This window comes from Chenopodium quinoa, unplaced genomic scaffold, assembly GCF_001683475.1.
Source record: "Chenopodium quinoa cultivar QQ74 unplaced genomic scaffold, ASM168347v1, whole genome shotgun sequence".
Taxonomy (NCBI): domain Eukaryota; kingdom Viridiplantae; phylum Streptophyta; class Magnoliopsida; order Caryophyllales; family Amaranthaceae; genus Chenopodium; species Chenopodium quinoa.
The window spans coordinates 738029-761182 of NW_018745000.1; the positions used below are offsets into that span (position 1 = coordinate 738029).

At 38.5% G+C, this 23154-nt stretch overlaps 1 protein-coding gene across 1 annotated transcript; it reads right to left on the reverse strand.

Moving 5' to 3' along the window:
* Nucleotides 1-18027: 18027 nt before the first annotated feature.
* Nucleotides 18028-21355, reverse strand: LOC110707460. The gene is made up of 2 exons (XM_021885472.1): nucleotides 21203-21355; nucleotides 18028-19845 (listed from the first exon to the last, which is right to left on the reverse strand). Exon 2 carries the CDS (start codon nucleotides 19741-19743, stop codon nucleotides 18649-18651), a length of 1095 nt encoding a protein of 364 aa, XP_021741164.1. The 5' UTR covers nucleotides 19744-19845; nucleotides 21203-21355; the 3' UTR covers nucleotides 18028-18648.
* Between the last annotated feature and the right edge of the window lie 1799 nt (nucleotides 21356-23154).

Sequence of the window (23154 nt, forward strand, 5' to 3'; positions counted from 1 at the left end):
TCACTTACTTTGATGCCTCGTACCTCTTTATAATTACAAAATACACACGTTAGTAACTTCAAGGAAAATAATAAACAAAACAATTAAAATAAATAATTGAAATAGAGATTTGGGACCAAACCCTCAAAAATTAAACCTTTCACGTCTAGGGCGAAGGCAACTTCGAATATGGGTAGGTGTTTCTAGATCTTGTGAATGCGGAATTTTGTATGTAAAAGCAAGGTTTAGAAAAAGAAAGAAAGAAAGAGATGAATGAATTAAGAGAAAATTAGAGAATTAATGATTGCGAATGAAAACTGATTGTTGATGAGAATTCGTGAATGAAAACGGAGTTTTTAATACGTTATTTATAGAGAAATCAGCCAAAAAGATAAAATAAACAAAAGAGAGTCTAACGCACAAAAAACAGGGCTGGCGCAAACCCTGGCTAACTGGCGCCAGGCACTAACACTAGCGCCAGGCGCCAGGCCTGGTTCAAGGCGCCAAGCCTGGTTTTAACGCGTTTTCGAAAATCAGATAAGTTTTTCGTACTGAAGGATAAAATCATATATTTTCCTCGAAAATGCTATTTGATTTTGATTAAAACTCTGAAAAGTAAACAACATCCAATTCATCAATGCTAATTGAATTAGTAATGAAAAGAACCTTCTAGAAGAATCTAGAAGACTAAAACTATTCCTGATTTCACTAGGAATGATAAATCATATTAGGCCCTCCCCTAAATCATTGGGTCGTACATAAGGCTCAAACCGGGCCCAGTTTAGTAAATTGGTCATAACTTCCTCAATATTCATCGTAATTGGGCTTATAATAAATCATTGGAAAAGTCTTTGCAAGCCCCATCCAACTTCGCTACTATTGGACCTAATGATGGACCAACCAAACTGGATTGGCTGTTTACTTATATAAGTTTTCAAAAACAGAGAGAAGAGAAATGAAATTAAAACTTTCCGCAACACTAGACTTTCCACAATTTCGCTTCATTCGATTGTGATTCGACGTGAAAGGTACTCATCACTGGGTTTGGTTTTGGGGAGACATAAATGGGTGTCTAAAGAAGCCCCCACTTTGACTGAGTTTGGAGAAACACAAGTTTCGAAAACAAAAGTCAAAGTATCGATAGGGACGGAGAATAATTCAGAACGTTCTGCGATCCTAAATCATTCTTGCAACGCCGATACCTGCAAACTAGAGTTAGTTAAAAAGATAAAAGAGTTAAGAAATGCGTATCTTGCACCGTCGAGCACACGTCTCTAAAAGTAACCGATTGTTGCTGTATCCTTGTTTTGATGACCTCCTTCAAGCTAGAGAATGCCATCCCGCTTGATGACCGCTACGCCTGTAACTGTTTCCAATTTGGAAGATTACTTCGCCTGAAACGACCCTCCTCTGCTATGATAATATTCCACTTCCAAGGGAATACCATCGAAGATTATTTCTCTTGAAATCACCTTCATCCGCATTGATAATATTCCACGTCCAAGGGAATATCATCGAAGATTATTTTTCTCGAAACAATCCTCATCCGCATTGATAATATTCTACGTCCAAGGGAATATCATCGAAGATTATTTTTCTCGAAACAATCCTCATCCGCATTGATAATATTCTACGTCCAAGGGAATATCATCGAAGATTATTTCTCTCGAAACAATCCTCATTCCGCATTATGACCATCTTCCATACCTAAGGGAACACGATCGAAGACAACTTCGCCTAAAATTACCTTCAGTTGTTTGTGACAACTCTCCGCAAGCTAGGGAATGTCGTCGAAGATATCCTCGCTTGAATTCATCCTCATTTGATGCGATAATTTTCCTACGGAAATTACCGAAGACCTCCATCTGTCGATCTTTAAAAGTTCGCCTGAACTTTGCTACCGATATGCCTGTATGTCGGTGCTTCTGCTGCTTTGAACCTGTATGCTTGCCTTTTTTTTGCAAATTAATCTGTATGTCGGTGCCTTTTGCTTTTTGAACCTATATGTCGGCGCTTTTTGTTAATGAGACAATGCTTAAGCGCTTTAAGCTAAGTGAGACGATCTTTCATCAGGACGATCACTTTACGTAATCAAGCCGATTACTAAAATCATGTCAAAATTGGTTAGAGGGGCTAACTGGTGTACCAAGGAACCCAAAATATGTTGCAGAAAGGTAGAACAACCTCACCAAGTGGCTGGGCGTTCTGGCGCCGCTGAAAAGCCATCAGCGCCACACTATTAGCCTTAGTGCCAGGCGCTGAGATTGGCGCTAGGCGCGAAGCCTAATTTTTGACGCGAATGCCTAGGGCTTGGCGCTAGCACGGGGATTTCCTTAAATACCCCTTTCTTCTTTATTTTGCTGCTTGCTCGTCGCGAAACTGCTCGAAAAAAACAGAAAATTTCATTTGCTTCGTTCTTGCTCGTTTCTCAATCGAATTCACTCAAATTTGTTGCAAATCAAAGCTCTTTTCATTTATTTTCCCGATCTATGTAAGTTTTCTTCAAACTCATAACAATTTTTATGAATTTTTGGCATGTTTATTCGCGAATTTCATGTAAATTCGATATTAAAAATACTCAATCTGTTTTGTTTGTCAAATTTTGTGCCATGAAATTGCTTGATTATGTTTATATATTGGCTTGGGAGTAATTTGAGACTTGTTTGACTCAATTTGGTGAAGAAATGAGCAATTTGCCATTGTTGGACCTTCTAAGGTCGTGAAGATCAATGGGACTTGTTCTTGGTGTTTTTGCTAGCAATTCTTGTCCAATTCGAAAAAATAATTACTATAGTATTGCAAGAAATTGTTTGATTTCTTGAAAAATGCCATTATGCTCAATTTGAATTTGTGCTCTATTTTAGTACTACGTACTCTGTTTTTTGCGAACACAGTATCATGCGGCTAGGCGAACCTTATATACTATAGAACCTTAGTTCATGATGATTTTGCACAATGTAGTATGGCTAGACAGCGAGGCTCGGGTTCACAGTCCCGAAACACCCGACGGGAGCATGAGTCCGTAGAGGATGACGTCACACCTTCTGCTTCGCTTGGTCGACTTCCCGAGTGGGATGAGCGAACCTTGTTCTTCGCCCCTGTCCTCCACATTTGTGAGAGGGTGAGACGTGGCATCATGGTCGGGAGGACACGCTATCACGGTTCCGGCTGTGATGGTTTAGGCGATTTGTACAAGATGTACATCGCCAGGGATCGGGAGACCAGACTCCTATGGGACTCTTGTGGACTAGCTACAGTGTTCGAGACCTCCGAGGCTAGGGTTGCCTCCAGTGGGGGTCATCATATAGTACGCGCTCTGGTGGAGTTCTTCTGGGACACCACCAACACTTTCCACTTCCCTTGGGGCAAGATGATGGTCACCCCTACGGATTTCAGTCTCATTACAAGACTGGAGTTGAATCATGTGCCACTTCCGTTCGACAGTGGAATCGACTTCTTTTTTGCGGAGGTCGAGGGACTGTTGGGGCCGATCTCTATTCGGGCTGGTGTTGAGGTCGAGACGACTCAATTTAGTGCTAGGGAATTTGCCGCTCGACACTGGCAGCGGCTTTTGATGACGATGCGACCACCAGAGAGCAGCGAGTGCGCATCTTTGCACTGATGTTGTTGTCAGGGACATTCTCTCCTTACAAGGGTAGTAGGGCGTTGCTTTACTACCTTCCGGCTGTCCGCGATCTTCACCGGATCGGGACTTATGATTGGGCAAGCTTAGCCTACGCTGACTTCGTTCGTGCACTGAGGGACTCGTGTCGACACCGGTCCTTTAGGACGAATGTCGCTATGTCTGCCTTTTGGAAGGTCATAGAGGTAAACATTATTCCCTATAAAGTTTAGCTCTATATATTAGCTAGCATTTACTCACACTTTTTACTCCTTGTAGTTCTGGTTCTACGAGTACTTCCCCTCCGCTGCGCCGACGAGACCATCGCCGCGCGGATTTTCAGTGAGTGCTTCTTGGGGCGGCCTCCATGTGGATATGTCTACTATACATGTCCGGAACTGGATCATCGCGGTATGACTTTTTATTATTTATTTGTTTTTTCACGATTCTTTAGGTATATCGTCGCCTGATTGATGTTCTTTGCAGGGCCCTGAGGTGGTGTACCGGCCGTGGGGCGGCTGGACAGTACCCGGGTTAGCCGCACAGTATTTTTATGAGCGTCGCTATTTTAATGGGGACTTTTGGGGCGATCGCGTACTTAGGAGATAGGGTTGCTAGACAGCATTCCTCTGATGTCTTTGTCGTTCTTGCTGCTCCACCACGTCACATGTTCGACGTCGCGTAGTTGTTGAGCATGTCTGAGGGAGCTGGTACCCCTTGGCGGTCCTACACGATCCCTGGGCAGTGCTATGCTGAGGAGCTACTGCCGTTATTAGCCCCAGCCCCTGTACCGACTAAGGATGTGAGGGTAAGATTTTTCAGCTTTTACTTTCCATTAAGTAGCCCCCAAGTATTGTTTTACTGACTTTTTGCTTTATCACGATGGTGCTACAGAGTTCGTGCCACCCCTTATGTCCATTCATTACTAGGGGACATATGGGCCGGTCGAGGAGATGATTCCTCCGGCTCTCGAGGGTGAGCGCTTCGTAGAGCGGTTGATTCCTCGCCACCAGACTCGAGTAAGCTCGGTTTATTTGCATTTGTTGTCCATATATTATGCATATTTACTAACTTATTTCTTTGACAGTTCCCACGCGAGGCATTTTCGGCGATGACACGATGTATAGATGCCTTGCAGAGCCAGCTCGTCCGGATGAGGAATGCGGCCACCTGCCGTCGAGACGACGTCATCCGAGAGGTAGTCTTTCTTTATATATTTTTCGTATTACCGCTTCGATTTTGCCTTATTTCTGATTTCATTCTTTTTACAGGGCCAGGCGAGACCTGAGGTGCGGAGCGATCCGACGAGGTCTAGCTCGAGACGCCGTCGTACTACGTCAGGGGTTAAAGGCGCTTGCTCTGAGGTTGCTCGTGCTGACGTTGCAGAGGGATCGGGATCTTCTTCTGAGGGTGCTCATGTTGCACCGGTAGGAGAGGCTACCTCGGCTTTCAGAGGTGGTGGGATGTACGAGGTAGGCTCGTCATCGCAGCATCCTTCGCAGCTTCAGCATCAGGTTGATCCTGGGTGGAGTGGACCTACATTGAGTTTTCCTCCACCTGCAGAGACTGGAGCTGGAGCTGGAGCTAGTGGAGAGGTGACTCCTCGTACGGCGCAATTTTACGATATGATGGGTATACGTCCTCCGGCGCCGTAGTTTATTCCTGTGTATATTTTATTTTCACTTTTCATAGAGCTTTGCCTTAGACTCACTATTTTTAGACACATTTTGTATATTTATGCTATTATGAATTTATCTTATTTGCTATTATTATGTGCATGTTTGTGTGTGCAAGAGAAATGTGATAAATAATGTTGCGCAAAAATTCCGCTATTTTTATTATTGATGGAGGGTATCCGACTCTCTCCCCCAAAAGAAAAAAGGACAAATAAAAGCTTGTGTGTATAAAAACTTGGAAATTATTCTAAATAAAATCCAAAAAAGAATAATATAATCAACATAATAGCTATTTTAATTAACTTAAAAAAAAGATAAAAAAGATGTTTAGAAAAGATAAACGGAGCCGTAAAGTCATTAGTCGACTCAAGTTTATTATAAAAACGCAATTTAATCAAGCGCCTGACGTGGCCACTTGATAAAGTCATTAGTCGACTCAAGTTTATGATAAAAGCGCGCCTGACGTGTGGCGCCAAGAGCTGGCGGCTGGCGCCAATTACGGAGTTTGACACCAATTGATGCTGATTCCGTATTTCATTCTGATTAAGACTTCTCGTAATTTGTGTATAAATAGCCCCCTACCCAGCTGATTCTTCTCGTAAGTCGAGCAAGTAAAATAATTCTCTGCTTTTAGAAAAATAATACCATGTCTTTAGTCACCAAAACTTTCACCCAATACACTCATGAATGGTGTCGATCTCTTAATGCTAGAGAATGAAAAGAATTATATTTGTTCCACTTGGGGGGAGTTTATGGCATCAAAAGGGTAGATCTTGACTTAGATTTCATACATACCGTTCTAGAATTTTGGAATGTTGATACTCATTGTTTTAGAATAGGGTATGATGAGATTAGCCCTTTGCCAAAAAAATTTGTTGCTATTTTAGGCTTCCCTGCTATAGACTTCATAGTAATCTCTAGAGTAGATGCATATTATTATAAGGATTTTGAGCGCTTCTTTAATATAAAAGAAAGGGATTTATCAAAAATAGTAGATGGCAACATAGTTAATTTAAAAGAATTTCCGCACCATTATTTTGATAAACCTCTTTCTGAATCTTTTCATATATATAGAAGAAGGGCTTTCTTATTTTGCTTGCTTAATCAATTTTTTCTTAGTAGTGGTAAAAATAATGAAGGCCAATCAATTATAACCAATTGTTTTAGAACAAATTGAATCAGGGAGAAATCCAATGCCATTGATAGTTGGAGAGACTATGATTAGTCTTGCTGAATTCAAAAGGGACCCAAAAGCACCTTTTCGCGGTTCTGCAGTTTTATTACAGGTAGAAAAAAAATATATTTTTGTATTGTAATAATAATTTAATTGCATTGCAAATTTTTACAAATGTGGCTAATGGAAAGGCTAGAATTAATTAGCCCTCCGGATGATATTGAGAAGTATACTCCCAATTGCTTCGTGAGGAGGAAGAAACGTTTCCCTAAGATTGGGCGCCATGGGTGGAGAAAGGTCTTTGAATCTCGCAATTTTGTTATCAAGTGGGTTGTCCCATGGTGGAAAATAGAAAGGATGGTTGGTGTCAACAAGCAACCTTTATGTCGCCTTCCAAGTTTGTCTTGTGTGACTTGTTATTACTCCTGTAGGGTAAAAAGACAATACGGCTTGCTTCAGAATATTCCTTCCGGGGATCTTCGTCCTCCTTATGAGTACCCTGTTTCACAAGAAGTAGACAGATTTGATGCTTACTGGAGTGCTAGACCTTTATGGGAAGTGATTACTCAAAAGGTTCCTCCTTCTTTGCCCAATGATGTGAAGAAATGGTTGCTAAAGAAGCCTTCGAAGGATTCAAAGAAAGATCAAGGTAAAACTGATGTGAAGAGTCGTCTAGGTGACAGGGTAATTCATGTGAAGGAACGCTTAGTAGCAAGAGTTGAATTCAAAACACCTGCAATGCCTTGGAAGAAAGGTGTTAACAAAGATAAAGGGAAAAGGAAAGCTGACACCACATATAAAAAGACTTGGGTAGAAAAGAAACATAGAGTACAAGCTGAAGGGGAGACGTTCTATTCTAAGATTGAATGTAGGTCCTCTAATTAAAGGATGCCTACTAGCTAAAGTTATGGATGAGGAGGAGGAGGCAGACAAAAATTGGAAAAGGGCTAGAAAAGAAAAGAAAGATTAGTAGCATTGCTTAACTGTCAATTTATTAGACTTAGTTTATTTTTCATTTAAAGTTAATTTATTTCAGCTTTATTTAAATTCCACCAATAATGTAATTTTATTTTATTAATGAAATTTCAGCTTTTAATTAAATTATTTACTTTAAATTTATTTTATTAAAGCAATGAAAACCGAAAAATTAATTTTCCAGAAATTTCTTCGAGTACGGAAGTCGAAAATTTTCTTAAAAAACACCTAGATTCGCCAAGAATTTATTTTGAAATTGGCGCCACTTATTTGCGATTGGCGCCTACCAGTGTAGTCTAGCGCTAGGCGCCAATTCCATCGGCTGGCGTTGATGGTTGTTGGCTGACGCCCGAGCTTACTCTCTGCGACGCCGATATTTCGCCGATTTTCTATCGAATTTTTAATTAAATTTGGGATTCGAGAATGTCAAAAAATAAGGTGGCCGCACCCGTAAAGGGTTGCCTACGTATCCTTTCTTAAGGAATCAGGCCAAACGTAGCTCTCTTGAGTATCCTACTCAAGTAATTATGGGTAGTATTTCTTATGTTGGTCAAGATTTGTCATGTTCAAGAATTAATTGCCATCCATATCAGTTAGTTTTGCTGCACCTCTTGACAGGATTGTTTTGACAATGTAGGGTCCAGACCAATTAGGTCTAAATTTACCCCTTGGATCTAAAACATTTTTCCTTAGTGCTTTTAACACCAAGTCTCCTACCCTGATATTTCTTGTCTTGACCTTCTTAATAAAATTCTTAGCCATACGAGTCTTCCTTCCGCTTTAAGTAGTCACCTTGATAGTGTTGCGCCATCCATGTAGGGATCCTTCAGCTGGAGTGATTAGCTTCGAAGGATCGAAGCTTTCGCTTTATAGGACTGTTTGAATGAGCGAGGAGTTATCCTCTTTATAAGTTGGCTCATTCTTTTCTCGTCCAAGCAGTAATCCCATGACGTTAAAGTCAAAGCATGGAGTTGCTTTCTCCTTGTAGACAGGAGTTGGGATTTCATCAGTGAAGTAGCAATCCAAGAAAATCTCGAATCCCGATTGTCTTATGCCGTTTACAACAAATGGCTCGGGAAATTTATGGCATGGATAGTCCTCTCCTTCTTTTATAAATTGGCCATTAAGCGTAAGAGGGTATTGATCCATTGGGGTTTCTTTCTTTTGAATGCGAGCATCCCTACGTGCTCTTGACTTTTCCTGGGCTCGCTTGAGATCTTTTCGAGTTGGTTCGAAACCAAGTCCGAAAGTGTCTAACCTAGGGAGGCCAGGTGACTTTAGCGGTTTTGCCGTTCCTTTCTTCTTTCCTAGGGTCATCCCAGGAAAATGTCCTTGTTTCTTCAGCATGGCATTGACAATCATGTTAGAATGGGGGTCATGGCAAAGAGGGGTCCTTTCATCCTCATGGATTAAGGAAACTTCTTCGTTAAAGCCCCATAAATCTTCATCATCCTCGTCGTGCTCCTTATTAATGATTGGATTCTCTATAGATTTGATCCTCATGGGCGAAGCATCGATGGTGATTGGAATTCCCCCAACTATAGCTTTTACTTGTTGGTGGAGAGCTGAAGGGACGGCCTTTAAATCATGAAGCCAAGGGCGTCCCAACAACAAGTTGAATGAATGCTTAATGTCTACTACTTGGAATGTAGTATTATGCTCTATTGCTCCTACCATTACATTTAGGGTAATCTTGCCCAGATATTGACGACGAGTGTTGTCGTAGGCCCTTATTCCTTGTGTATACGGAGTTAAATCTTCGTCCCTTATGCCGAGCATCCTCGCAGTTCTATGTGGACAGACGTTGATGGCCGATCCATTGTCTACAAGAGTCATAGGAACATTCATCCTCTTGCAAACTTCTGTTAGATTTAATGCCTTGTAATGTTTGTCACCTTCTGGGGGTAAATCTTTGTCAGAAAAAGTGATCAAATTAATTGGACTAGGAAGGTCACTTGTGAGGAAGTTGGATAATCCCTCAGGAGTAGTGTCAGAATCTATCCCAATTCTGTCCAAGGAATTCATTACAGCCAACCTATATTCTCGAGATGTTGCCAAAAGTTTCCATACATTCATCTCAACCTTTGTCTTCTTAAACTGCTTAACAATATCATTGTCTTCAATGATAGGTATAGGAACTTGTTGTGTGGTTGGCATAGGTTGTGTTGAAATGAGAGGTTGCATTCTCCCGGATCTTGTGAGGAAGTCTATTGATGAGTCTTCTTCAGCCCAAATGTCATATGTGGTGTATGACATAGAAGGTGTAGGTCCTACTAGGTCCTTCAGATAGACATCTTCTTCATCACTGTCCCAAACTCCATTAATGGTTGCGTCCTCTTCTTGTTGAACTTGGAATAGTCTCTTTTCATCAATCATTTTCTGAACCAAATCCTTGAATTTGAAACAGTTTTCTATAGTGTGACCCCCTGATTGATGATACTGACATTAATATCTATCTGTCCTATTCAATGATTCGAATGGTCTCGGTTCGAGAGGTTTGATCTCGTCACTCTCGGAGAGCATTTCGAACATTTGTGCGTATGGGATCTTAATTGGAGTGTATATTCTATTGCTCTTCTTGGGTTTTTCAGTGACTTGTAAAGGAAAATACTTTGCCTCATAAGTCGTTCCCTTGCTAACTAGAGGTAATGAGATCTTATTAGCTTCCACAAAATCTTGAATGAGGTTTTGAAACCTGTAGCATTCATCAGTGGTATGACCGTTTCCTCGATGGTATTTGCAGTAGGATTTGGGAACCGACCTTGGACATCGCTTTTCTGATATTGGATCCTCTATTGGACCAATAGGTTTGATTAGTCCTTGATCATAGAGACGATCAAAAATAGCATCATAGGTCATTCCTATGGGTGTGAATTCTCTTTTAGGTTTATCTTTTGGAAATGGAACCTCGTCACGTTTCTTTTGGGGTTCTTTTATAGCCTTGAGCTTCACGTAGTAGATGCGATACATCCATCATAGACAATGTGAGCAATTGTATATCTTCCTTACTTTCCAGTTCTAGAAGGTTATCCTTGACATCGAAAAAGATTTCCTCTTCCTTTTCTGTGGCATAGATTTATTTGACGGGTCTAATGAGAGATGAGGGATCAACCTCATTTTTCTCACCATAAATAGCCAGGGTATAAGCGAGTGGTGCATTGTCAATGCTTGGCTTCTTACTGGCAGGGGGCCACGACAGCTTGTTGTTGTCGATTAAGTCTTGGATAGCTTCCTTAAGCTTGCAACAGTTTTTGGTGAGATGGCCCCTACCTTGGTAATACTTGCAGTGTGCATCGGGGTTCCAATTAGCCGACCTCTTCTCAACTGGTAGGTCCCCAAACGGTCCAATAGGAGTTATAAGACCTTTTGCATTTAATCGATCAAATGTGGTGTCATAACTCATGCCAATAGGAGTGAAGTTCCTCCTAAATGGTTTCTTCTGTCCTTGATTGTTCATAGCAAGGACTTCTCCTAAATTAAAAGTGTTAACGTTGTTTGAGTGGGCGGTTTTGGAAGAAGAAGGATTGTCGTTCTTCTTTCCTTTCCAGCCACTGTTGAAGTTATTGTTGGCAGCTTTTAACTTAGCCAAGTCATCTTCAATATTGATCCCAATGTCATAAATGGCCTTGAAGGTATGGAGATTGTTTTGATATTTGAGATGCTTGGAATATTTTTCTTGAAGATTTTTGATGAATAGCCTCACAGATTCTTTTTCACTTGGCACCTCAATCATCTTAGCTGAGGTTTCCCTCCATTTGTCAAAGAAAGAGGTAAAGCCTTCATTCTCTTTCTACTTGAGGATTTCAAGTTCCCTATGGTCAGTCTCGACTTGAATGTTGCACTTATATCTATCAACGAAAGCGTTTGCTATGGACTCCCAGGTAGAGGTCTTTTGTTTCTCGAGAGAAAAGAACCATTGTTGGCAAACGGTCTCGAGAGATAGTGAGAACAGAGAAGGGAAAACCTTCTGATCAATACCCTTGATACTCATTATTGTTTCGAATGGTCTTAAATGAATGTAAGGGTTGTTAGTTGCTCTGAATTTTGGGATGTCGTTGGCATTGAACTTTTGCGGAATAAGATCTTTGTCCATCGAGACCCCTTGTGATGTAAGCCCTTGAAATTTGTAGTCGCTAGACAGCTTACTTAGACTCTCTTGCATGAGGTCCATTTGTTGTTGCTTCACGGGATCATCGATCTTGAGTGCGAGAAGCTTCAGTGTCTCAGTCACAGTAACCAGTTGGTTCCTAAGATCATTGACTTCTTCTTGGACTTGTACGAAAAGGCTGTCTTTGATTAACCGTCCTTCCTTTCTTGACCACGCGCTGTAAATTATACCATTTTGCGTTTTAATTACTTGATTCGAATCAACTAGACTTTACGGTTTATTTTAAAGAAGAAAAAAAAGAAAAAGGCTGCATATTTTTGGCAAAAATAATGTACATATTTTTAGGAAACTAAGTACATATTTTTTGGAAACTAAGTATAGTTTTTTTTTTATTAGAGGATTAATATCCGACTTACCCCCTTAAAATAAATGACGGAAAAAGACGTGCACCAAAAACTCTCTTAAACATGGTCAAAGTATGTGTATTGGTGTGTGCGTTGAGTGTAAGTGACATGCTTGGACTCTTGTGTAAGACCATTGGACTTAGTGTTTAAACTCGATCATCGACTCAAACAAATACTATTGACAGAAAAACTTAACCGAATTAGTTAGCAAACTGATTAATTAGACTCTAGGTGATGACTCGACCAATAATCCGAACTGTCGGCCAAACGACTGGACTGGTGTCGCACTCTGGAGCTTGGCGCCAGACGACAGAGCTATCGTTAGGCGTTATACTTCATAGTGTGGCGCTATAGCTCAGACCTTGGCGCCAATATTGGAGCTGCGATCTGGGACTGTTTTCGGTGTTATTAGTCAATTGGAGTATACCCTAAGTCATACTAGGTCAATTCCAATTAATATATTACTTTATTGACTAAAATTAATTAATTAATTAATTAATTAGGAAAAGTTCTTTAAGTCATTAATTTATTTAATTTCAACACAAGTCAAACAAACGGTTAAGAGAAATCATAATATATATGCACGACAAATAATGCACAATTAGTCAAGTAGGCACAATATGATGCATTGCGTTTGCAACCTAACCATGGCTCTAGTTCTCTGAAGTTCAGAATGGTTTTTGTCAATAGAGGGTCCATGGTTAATTGTCCATATGCACCGCGCGGAAGCCTTACCGTGAAGGGTTGGCGCGAGTGGATGGGACACCGCGAGTTTAGAAAAACTCGCTTCCATGGTTTGGTGAATTCAACATCTCGGATGTACCCTTTGTTGCACGGAGCGTTCAATCAGGTAGATGGAGCATGAATTCCCAGAGGGTTATTTCCATATGTAGAACACATATGGGTTTCAGAAAAGTGAGAAAAAATTCAATCAGGAAGTAGGATCGAGCAAACAATACGAAAAACCGGTCGATATTAGAACGCATATTGGGGGAAATTAGCGCCAACAATCAGAGATTGTAGCGCATGGCGCCAATGCTGGCGTCTGGCGCTACGGTTAAAATACTGGCGCCAATGCTCTGGCCCCTGACGCTACTTCCCACATGCCTCAGCAGCTTTCTGTGCTCGATAAAATTTTCCAGTTTCGCGTGGTGTTATTTCGGTCCTAGTTGTGAAAGATATTTCTCAAAATTCCTACGTGTAAAATCCTATGTTTTTAACTCATTACGGATGGTCTGTCCAATGAGATCTTTTTATGCATAGGACAATATTTTTAATCAAAATTACGCACATGAAATAATTAGAACGTTTCGAGTCTCATCTACTCATTCTAAATCATTGCCGAAAAAAATTAAGGAATTAAAATAAAAGTCCTCCCCAGTGGAGTCGCCAAAAACTGTAGGGAATAATTTCAAGCGATAAACCCCTAGCTTGAACCCCACTATGATCATACACTAAATACGGTGGCGTCCAAAAGGAAATAAGATAGAGCAAAAGAGTCGCCAACAAGTTTTAGGAACTTGTAAACTGTTCATAGGACGAAGGTTACACACCTTAACGATCCAGGAGATGGTTAACTCCATAAGGTCTAGAACCAAATAAGGGTTTGGGGATGAAGGTAGAAATCCAACTTAAAAGAGATTGAACCTGCCCTAATAATAGGCCTCCACTTTATTCTGATCGTATTCATGTGCGATTTCTGACTAACATGCAATCAATAGGATTAATCCTTAACCTGTTTAATCTATGTTGGTTGAATATTAATGCACAAACAAAACTATTATTTGCGATCACTTGAACTATTATTAAGCATGATTACAAGTACCAATTCCCTTTAAACATGCAATAAAAGGTGTGATCAAGCGATAAATATCAAGCAAAAAAATAATCAATATCATGATAAAGAATAACAATAATTATCATAATAACAATCATATTAATCATAATAATAATCATTTTAATATTAAAGCGTAATAATAGCAAGATCCTAGGCATGATACTAACAAGATTAATAACAAATCTTAGCATGTCACTAAGCAATAAAAATCAAATCTTTAACCCCTAATGATACTAACATGAATAAATATTAGGAAGAACATAGGAAGCATCGTAACAATCATATTTAATAAGAAATTTACCCTAGACATGATACTAGGAATCATAATGACAATCTAAACATGATTTCTACATCATAAATCAGTTAAAATCATTAAAGCACTTACTTTGATACCTCGTACCTCTTTCTAATTACAAAATACACACGTTTGCAACTTCAAGGAAAATAATAAACAAAACAATTAAATTAAATAATTGAAATAGATATTTGGGGCCAAAACCTCAGAAATTAAACCTTTCACGTCTAGGGCGAAGGCAACTTTGAATATGGCTAGGTGTTTCTAGATCTTGTGAATGGGGAATGTTGTATGTAAAAACATGGTTTAGAAAAAGAAAGAAAGAAAGAGATGAATGAATTAAGAGAAAATTAGAGAATTAATGATTGCGAATGAAAACTGATTGTTGATGAGAATTCGTGAGAATTGGTGAATGAAAACGGAGTTTTTAATAGGTTATTTATAGAGTCTGACGCACAAAAAACTGTGCTGGCGCAAACCCTGGCAAACTAGCGCTAGACACCAACACTAGCGCCAGGCGCCAATGGCTAGCGCTAGGCGCCAATGCCTAGAGTCAGGCGCTAAGCCTGGTTTTAACACGTTTTCGAAAATCAGATAAGTTTGTCGTACTGAAGGATAAAATCATATAATTTCCTCGAAAATGCTATTTGATTTTGATTAAAACTCTGAAAAGTAAACAAAAGTCAATTTATCAATGTTAATTGAATTAGGAATGAAAAGAACCTTCTAGAAGAATCTAGAAAAATAAAACCATTACTAATTTCTTTAGGAATGATAAATCATATTAGGCCCTCCCCTAGATCATTGGGCCGTACATAAGGCTCAAACTGGGCCCAGTTTATTTAATTGGCCATAACTTCCTCAATATTCATCGGAATTGGGCTTATAATATATCATTGGAAAGGTCTTTGCAATCCCCATCCAACTACGCTACTATTGGACCCATATAATGGACCAACCAAATTGTATTGGCTGTTTTCTTAAAATAAGTTTTCAAAAATAGAGAGAAGAGAAAAGAAATTAAAACTTTCCGCAACACTAGACTTTCCACACTTTCGCTTCATTCGATTGTGATTCGACGTGAAAGGTACTGATCACTGGGTTTGGTTTTGGGGAGACACAAATGGGTGTCTACAGGAAGCATGAAAAACAACAGAAAATACACCAATTTGAAGATCAAAATAATTTCTAAGTTTTGATTCTATAAATCAATCACAAAGAATTAGATCGAATAAATCGATTCAAAAGTATAAAAATTGCTTAAAAAGAATGAGAAGAAGAACAGGTACCATTTTCGCAGAAGATGGAAGCAACGGTTGAACGAGGAAGAAGAGGAGAAAGAAGTAAGTGTTAGGAGGGTAAGAGAGCGGAGAAGAAACAAATCTCGCGCTCTCCAATTTTCCTTGAAATTATCGAACTCCAATCGCCGTTTTAACCGTCTTTTTATATCTCATTCAACACTAATTAAGTCTTTAGAATGCATCAAATCTTCAAGATCCAACAAAATACATTAAAAAAATTCACAAAATCCCAAATGTAAGATAAAAAAAATTGAAACCCAAATAGATGATTAATGTAGAGATCATAGAACAAAGAAAAAGATAAGAAAAATGAAGAAAATCGCTTGAATTTCTTAGTAGATTCGGAGTGAGCAGATTGAGAGAGGCGAGAGAGAGGGGAGTGAATTCAAAGAAAGATGAATGACGGCTATGTATTGAAACCCTAATACTTCAGTGTAATGGACTTACTCCTTTCAGCAAATTCCGCCCCATCAAAAGTCTATCTGTACCGGGCAATATATTGTCGTCACAATTAAATAATTATTCGTAATGGGCAAAATATTTCCCGTTACAATTAAATGGTTATTCGTAACAGGCATTATTTTGACCGCTACAAATAGTTGTTAGTTTTATCAATCAATTGATCTTTTTTTTTTTCTTCTCGTAACAGATTTAATTATGCCCTTAACAAATGAGATGTTATGAGTGAGATTTTTTTCCACTAGTGTACATAGTGCTCTACCATTTGAGCTAATATGTTTAATTTTTTTTGACACAAAGTAAACAAGCAAATTTATCATGGAAGACTTGAAATGTAAAGAACCACTACATCCGATAAACCATCGAGCACCTCTACGGTCCACACTCTCATCTCAACATAACATTTACTCAAATGTGTTAAGACGTGAGCCTCCTCATTTCTCTCATTTGTTGCTCTTCAGATGATAAAATAGTTTAGCATTATCCGTCTCCAATATAATTCTATTAAGAACTGCTTCAGTTTCGATTTGTAAAGCATTCCTAGGAGCTAGCGCCTCACTAACATCAATTGCAAATTTGCCCTGCAACCTGCAACAAGTAGCCAGCTAAACATCGCCTGTAGTGTCACGAGTAACACCCCCAAACAAAATGAAATATCCTCAAACTAGGAAGCATCTGTATTTAACTTGAACACCCCAATTTCAAGAGGTTTCCATCACAGTATAGCAGCTATATGAGCATATAACATGCGACCATGTTGAATAATAGCTTTCTCATGCTCACCAATTATGCCCATAGCTCACTGTATTTTATCTTAAGTAGCCATATCTTTCTTACATAAGAGAAGCCCAAAGATACTTCCAAGCCTTCAAATTACAAATATTGGATGAAGAGGCAACTATATATTAGCAATTTTCAAATATATTATCTCAAATAACACTTGAACTAATAGGATGTATTACACTAGCACTTGTATTAAAATTCTAAAGCATAATCGATAATCCAACTATGTTTACTTTCATTAACTTATGAGTCAACTGGGGTTTTTTTTTTGTTAACTTTCAATCTACATTTTAATCAAGAGAAAAACAACTTTTAAGACTAATTGATTTACTTTTAACTAACTTCTATCTACTTTTAGAAATAGAAAATTACAAGAAGAAATAATCATTTATAATCAACATAAGATCCTATGAAAGTCTAACTGGCTAATACAAGAGGGGGGGTGAATTGTATTTGAGGTGAAATCTAAAAACTTTTTGCGGAATTTAACTAAATGAAATAGTGACGAGAGAAGATATAGGCTTTTCTAAATTTCCACTAAGTAATCAAACTCTTTACAAGTGAAGATTCAAACCCGTTAACAAGTTCCACAAATTAGGAACTTGTTCCCAACTCTCACAGAAGACTTCAGCAACGAAGCTTCCTTGACCTCACTTTACAAACTCACAATCCCAACCCCTAAGTACTTGAATACAATCTGTGATTACAAATACCTATTGCACTCAAGAATATATGAAGGAAAATAACTCTCTTTATGTTATTAGATGGCTACTGGAATTTTTATGCTCAAGAGTTATGTTTTTCTGAGATAGTTTGCATGAGTATTTATAGAGAAGGCTTAGTCATTAACCTCCACCATAATCACGTCCACATGTCAACAACCCACTAACAACTTGTGGAGTTATCTTGACAGATTGTGATCATGAAGAGGTTTCCTAGCCTTATCTAATTAAACCACTATCCTAACAACTTGATAACCATTAGCCGTATAAAAGATTTTCTCACAGAAAAACCACTTGCTAACTTTATCAAATATTTATTTAAAAGATTATCAAAAGTTTGTTTAAAAAGATTTTATTTGAAAAGATAAATTTATTATTTATTAAAACAACTAGATAATTATCTTCGATAATTATCTTTATTAAAACTTTTACAAATTATCTTTTCTTTAAGAAATTATCTTTTAAAACTAACTTTTATTCCAGTAGTCTTTAACATAAGTCATTGAGTTCCTTTCCGACTTTATATTATTGAGTGCTCACAATTAAAACTAGAACGTGAGATTTGCACGAGGCTTTTTAAAGAATGCTACTCCGCATCCAAGTTCCTACTCCGGAACGAACTTTGCTTGAACCCTTTATTCACCAAAGACTCAAAACATTCATTAGTCGAGTTTGTCAATTTGTCCATCAAAATCAAAAGGCTCAACAAATTCCCCCTTTTTGATGATGACAAACATTGACAAACTTAAGTAAATAAAATCATCCAGGCATGCAACAGAAATTTAAAGTAAGACATGAAAACAAAAAAAACAGAGTAATTAAAGAACTTAAAAAAAAGCTAAAAAGTATTTATTTTAAAAAGACTGAGCAAAAGAGAAAAAAATTAACAAAGACTTTAAAATCTTAGAAAAAGTTTAAAAACTTAGATTACTAGGACTTTATTAACTTAGAAAAGTTTGTACCTTCGATGTGTGAGTTCCTTGGTAAACACTTTAGCCGCCATGAAGTTTGTCTTTTCCCCCTTTTGGCATTATCAAAAGATTGAAAAAAAACATTTTGCTATACTCCCACTAGACTACGTAGGGAATAGTGAGCTCAAATAATGCAAGGCAAAAATAAGTTAGGTACCAAATTATCAGCAAACACACACAATCATATGAAAAATACGAGCCAAGTTCCGATTTAGGAAATAGAAGAGGAACATAGAGAATGTAGCAAAGGATAAAGGCGTACAAACCAAAGTTCAGAGAGATTAAACAAAACCAAAATAAAATTGTTCAACATATGAAATTAGAATAAGTGCAATCAAGGATTTAAGAGGCTGCATTGGTAGGATCAAGGGTTGGATTTGTGGGATCAATAGAGTCTTCCTCGACTTCCTCAAAGGCTACTCTGTTGATAGTTTCCAAGATCTCCTTGTTGCCTTCACTAAACTTGCCTTCAGCCTGTGCAAGCTTTGCCTCTACGCCTGCAAATCCGGTTGCTTGAGAATCTGCCAGAGCCTGCACCTGGCCTTTAAGAGAAAGCAGTTCCGAGGCCATTTCCTCCAGTTTCTTGCTCACCAGAGTAGTCAACTTCTCCATATCTGCTTGAACCTGTTGAAAATCATAAACAGACACACGAGTTCCAGAGAAAGCAGCAAAGCCAGTAGGCTGAAATGGAGGAGGAGAAGGTGAATGAGAAGGCTGCCTAGTAGGTGAGACAGGAATAGAAGAGGGTTCAGTGGAAGAGGGAACTTGGGTAGGTTTGAAGGTGGAATCAGATTTGTCTGAGGAGCTGATGGTTTCTACAGTCACAGGGTGTGTAGTAGAAAGGACAGGCTTGACCACATTCCTCTTACTCCTTCTAAGGCCCCCTGTAAACACAGGAATGACAGGTGGTCCAGCTGTGCTCTCAGAGTCTGTGGTATGTTCCCTCTCACTTTGATCAGTTCCCTGCCCCTCATGTAAGTCAGATTGTCGAGCTTCCCCCTCAGAAACTTCCATATGTTCCCCCTCAGAATCTTCCTGTTTTTCTCCTTGCACATCTCCCTCAAGTATTTTTTCTTTGTTTTTCTCTCCGTTAGAACTTTTTTCTTCTTCCTTATCTCCCTCAGAATCACTGGAGGTGGTAGCACCCTCACTAGCCTCCTCACTACCCTGGTCACTGCTTGCATCACATTCTTCCTTAGCTTCTTTCCCTTTCCCTTTCTTTTTCTCCCCTCCTTTCCGAGGCACAAAACATACTTTGCCATTTGTAAGCCTAAGACTCAGTCTAAGTAATGATTGTTCAGAGAGGATATTATCGGGTTTGAGATATGTTGGGGATTCACATTCAACATCAATACCAAAAGATTTGAACAACACAGTAAGGAAAGAGCCATATGGAATTGTGGTCTTTTGAGCATAAAAATTCAAGTGTTCAATCATTAGAGCAGGGAAATTAATCTGTATTTTGCATGCAAGACAGAATATGAGGGAGGCATCCAAGAGTGATACGGTACTCCGTTTTTGTAAACGGGGTACTATACCCTTCCAGGTGAAGGTAAACAGTAGCTTATGAAGGGGTGTTAGGGCATGATGGTGAGTAGTTTTCACTTTCGGATTTCCTCCAATAAATTGAAGGATTTTGCATTCATCATTATGGCCAATATTTACAGATTGTTTGTGCTTTAAATAAGAACAATAGCCTTTAACAGGAACTTGAAATAGATTTCCAAGATAATTGGCATCAATCGAAATTGGAATATCATTAACTACGGCCGAGCACACACCATTATCACATTGAAAGGTATTTTTGAACTCATAAATAAGTTTAGGATAAACAGGGTAATGAGAACAATTCTGGAACAAGTGAGTCCATTTTTGATAATCAATTAAAGAAGTAAATTCAGTGAACTTACTCGCCACACACCAATCATAGTTGATGTGATATCCGAGAGTGTAATTCCATGATGGGAATTTGGTGGTTGCGCGCCGTTTCCTGTCGCCGCCCTTCACAACCTTAGCCTTCCTCTTTGGCTGAGCAGATGGATGCACCATCGCAATTGGCACCGGTTGTGGAGACCCCGTGTTTGAGGAGGGTTTGGATGGTGGTGATCGGGTTTTTGGGGTGGTGTTTCGGTTGGTTTTCATGGTGTTGAAGGTAAAATGAAGGGAAGGAGAAGATGAATAGTGTGAATAGGAAGGAGAGAGAGTGAGGCTGGTTATGGGAGTTTATGGGGAGTTTAATTGATTTGATAGGTGAAGGTGGAGTGAAAAGAAGAAGAAGAGTTTAATTGGGAGGAGTGAGAAAGAAAAATGACGGTTTAAAAGGTGAGGTAGTGGAGTAGTTTTAGAGGTAGTAGGATTTAATTTGGTGAAATAATTGCACTCATCTAATTCAATGTTGATAAAATAAAATCGTAAGTTAAGGAGTTGATATACATGCTTCTTATCTTACGTAACAAATAAAAGCAGAACTGAACAAAGGAAAATAAGGAAGAAAAAAAAAGATAAAAATATGAATAAAAGATAAGAATAAAAGATAAAAAAAATAAGGAAGGCAAAAAAGATAATAATAGGAAGGAAAACAAATTAACAATATAAAAAAATGGTAAGTGCAAATGGATTGTAAATTATGATGATAATTTACGTGATCATAATACAGAGAATAAAGAATGATGAAAAGGGAACTTGAAACAACATGGCTCAATATTTTTAACATATTAAAAGTATGTATAAGTGACTTTTCAATACTTCACAAATCTTTTCCCTGGGTAATTTCAGCTGTGTTATGCACACAAGATTGAGCATAGCATTGTTAGTTACATCCGATTTTACCTTAGGGGTTCCAAACAAAAATCACTTTAGCCGTAGCATCCCCAATTCCACACGCATCTTTTCAAACTTGTCTCTGCTTAAAGGCTTAGTTAATATATCAGCAATTTGACATTCAGTAGAAATAAAATCTAGCCTAATTAAGCCCTTTTTCAAGAAAGTCATAAACATATCAAAAGTTTCATCTTTACTATGTAAGAATATGACCCATGTAAATCTAGAATAATCATCCACAAGAACTAAGACATATATTTTTCCACTTCTACTTTGAATTCTAACGGGGCCACACAAATCCATATGAATGAGTTCCAATGGTTTTGTGGTGCTTACCATTTTCTTTGATTTAAATGATGATCGAACATGCTTTCCTTTGATGCAAGCTTCACAAATTTTGTCATTTAGGAATTTGATAGAAGGTAATCCGATTACCAAGTCCTTTGACCTTAATTTGTCAAGCAATGAAAGACTAACATGTCCAAAACGTCTATGCCATAGAAGTGGATCATCCTCAATAACACTTAAACAGGATAGATTGTATTTTGGAACTTTGTTAAGATCCACGGTATACGTGTTCCCTTTACGAGTTCCTTCCAAAACGATTTTTCCAGTGTTATTGTTGATGATTTTGCATTTTTCAGAAGAAAAGCTTACAGAGTTTCCTTTATCACAAAGCTGAGATATACTGAGTAGATTATGCTTCAAACCCTCGAAAAAATACATTGTCAATTGCATGGGAACTTGACCTTCCTACTTTGCCAACAGCAACAATGTTGCCTTTCTTATTGTCTCCAAAGGTCACTGTTCCCCCTGTATAGGCCGTCAGTGAGAGAAATCTGGATTCATCTCCTGTCATGTGCTTAGAACAACCGCTATCGAGGTACCACTGGTTGTTCCCCCTCACTGCGACCTGCAAAAGAAATTAAGGGTTAGTAGCAGGAACCCTTTCATTCATGGGTTCCTGTGTTGACACATTTAAATCAGATTTCTTCTGCCAAACATAGTTCACATTCTTATTGTACAGATTTGCTTTCTTAGTACATTCTTCACTGCGATGTTCCTTTTTACCACAAAAAGAACAAACGGTCTCACTAGGTAAGTTCACATATTTCTTTTTCTTTCCAGTGGACTTCTTCTTATGAACATAGCCTAGACCTTCTGTTCTTTTTGTCTGAGCTTCCTTTACCCACTTGGGAACACCCGTGCTTGCTGTATTTTTACTTTTTCTTGCAATTTCTAGGTCCTTTTCTAGTTTCTCATTTTTATCATTGGTTTCCTTTATCTCTTTCTTAACATGCTCTAGTTCATTATTAAACATGATTAAAGGAACTTCAGTAGACCTGCAAGAATCAATGTTAGTACACAACATTTTATATTGAGTCAATTCAATATTCAGCATGATATTCTCACTCTTGACTCTTTCAAGGGATTCTTTTAGCATAATATTTTTATCTAACAATTCAAAGAATCTGCCTTGAACATCATTTCTTAAGCTATTCAGATACTTAACATGATCTCTACAAATTCCAGTTGCCTTTTCGGCTTGCCTTAGTTTTGCACATAATTCTTTATATTCATCTAAGGTTTCTAACAATAAAGAGATTAATTTATCCTTTGAGAGAGATTTCAAATAACTAGGTTGAATGACTACCTCATCATCATGCTTTGCCATTAGACAGAGATTGGCTACTTCATCGTCTGTGTGTTCCTGTTCCTCTTCTTCGGAACTTGATTCTCCCCACGTGGAAATCATTGCTTTCCTGAAATTTGTTTTAGAAAAGTTAGGCTTGGAATTTCTGCTTTGATCAGCTTCTTTTCCCTTGCCTTTCTCAGATTCCCATAATGGACACTCTTTGATGAAGTGGTTGGTGCTTCCACATTTGTGACAAGAAGACTTGGCTTTGGGTTCCTGATTTCTTTTACTGTATCCTTTCTTCTTGTCTAAAAACTTGTTGTTACGGTAGAATTTTTTCAGCCTTCTCACCAACATTGCAGCTTCTTCTTCATCGATGTCAGACTTCTCTT

Bases quoted from the DNA above. Each gene is read 5' to 3' on its own strand.
- LOC110707460 (XM_021885472.1), bottom strand. From the start codon at position 19,743: ATGATTGAACACTTGAATTTTTATGCTCAAAAGACCACAATTCCATAT.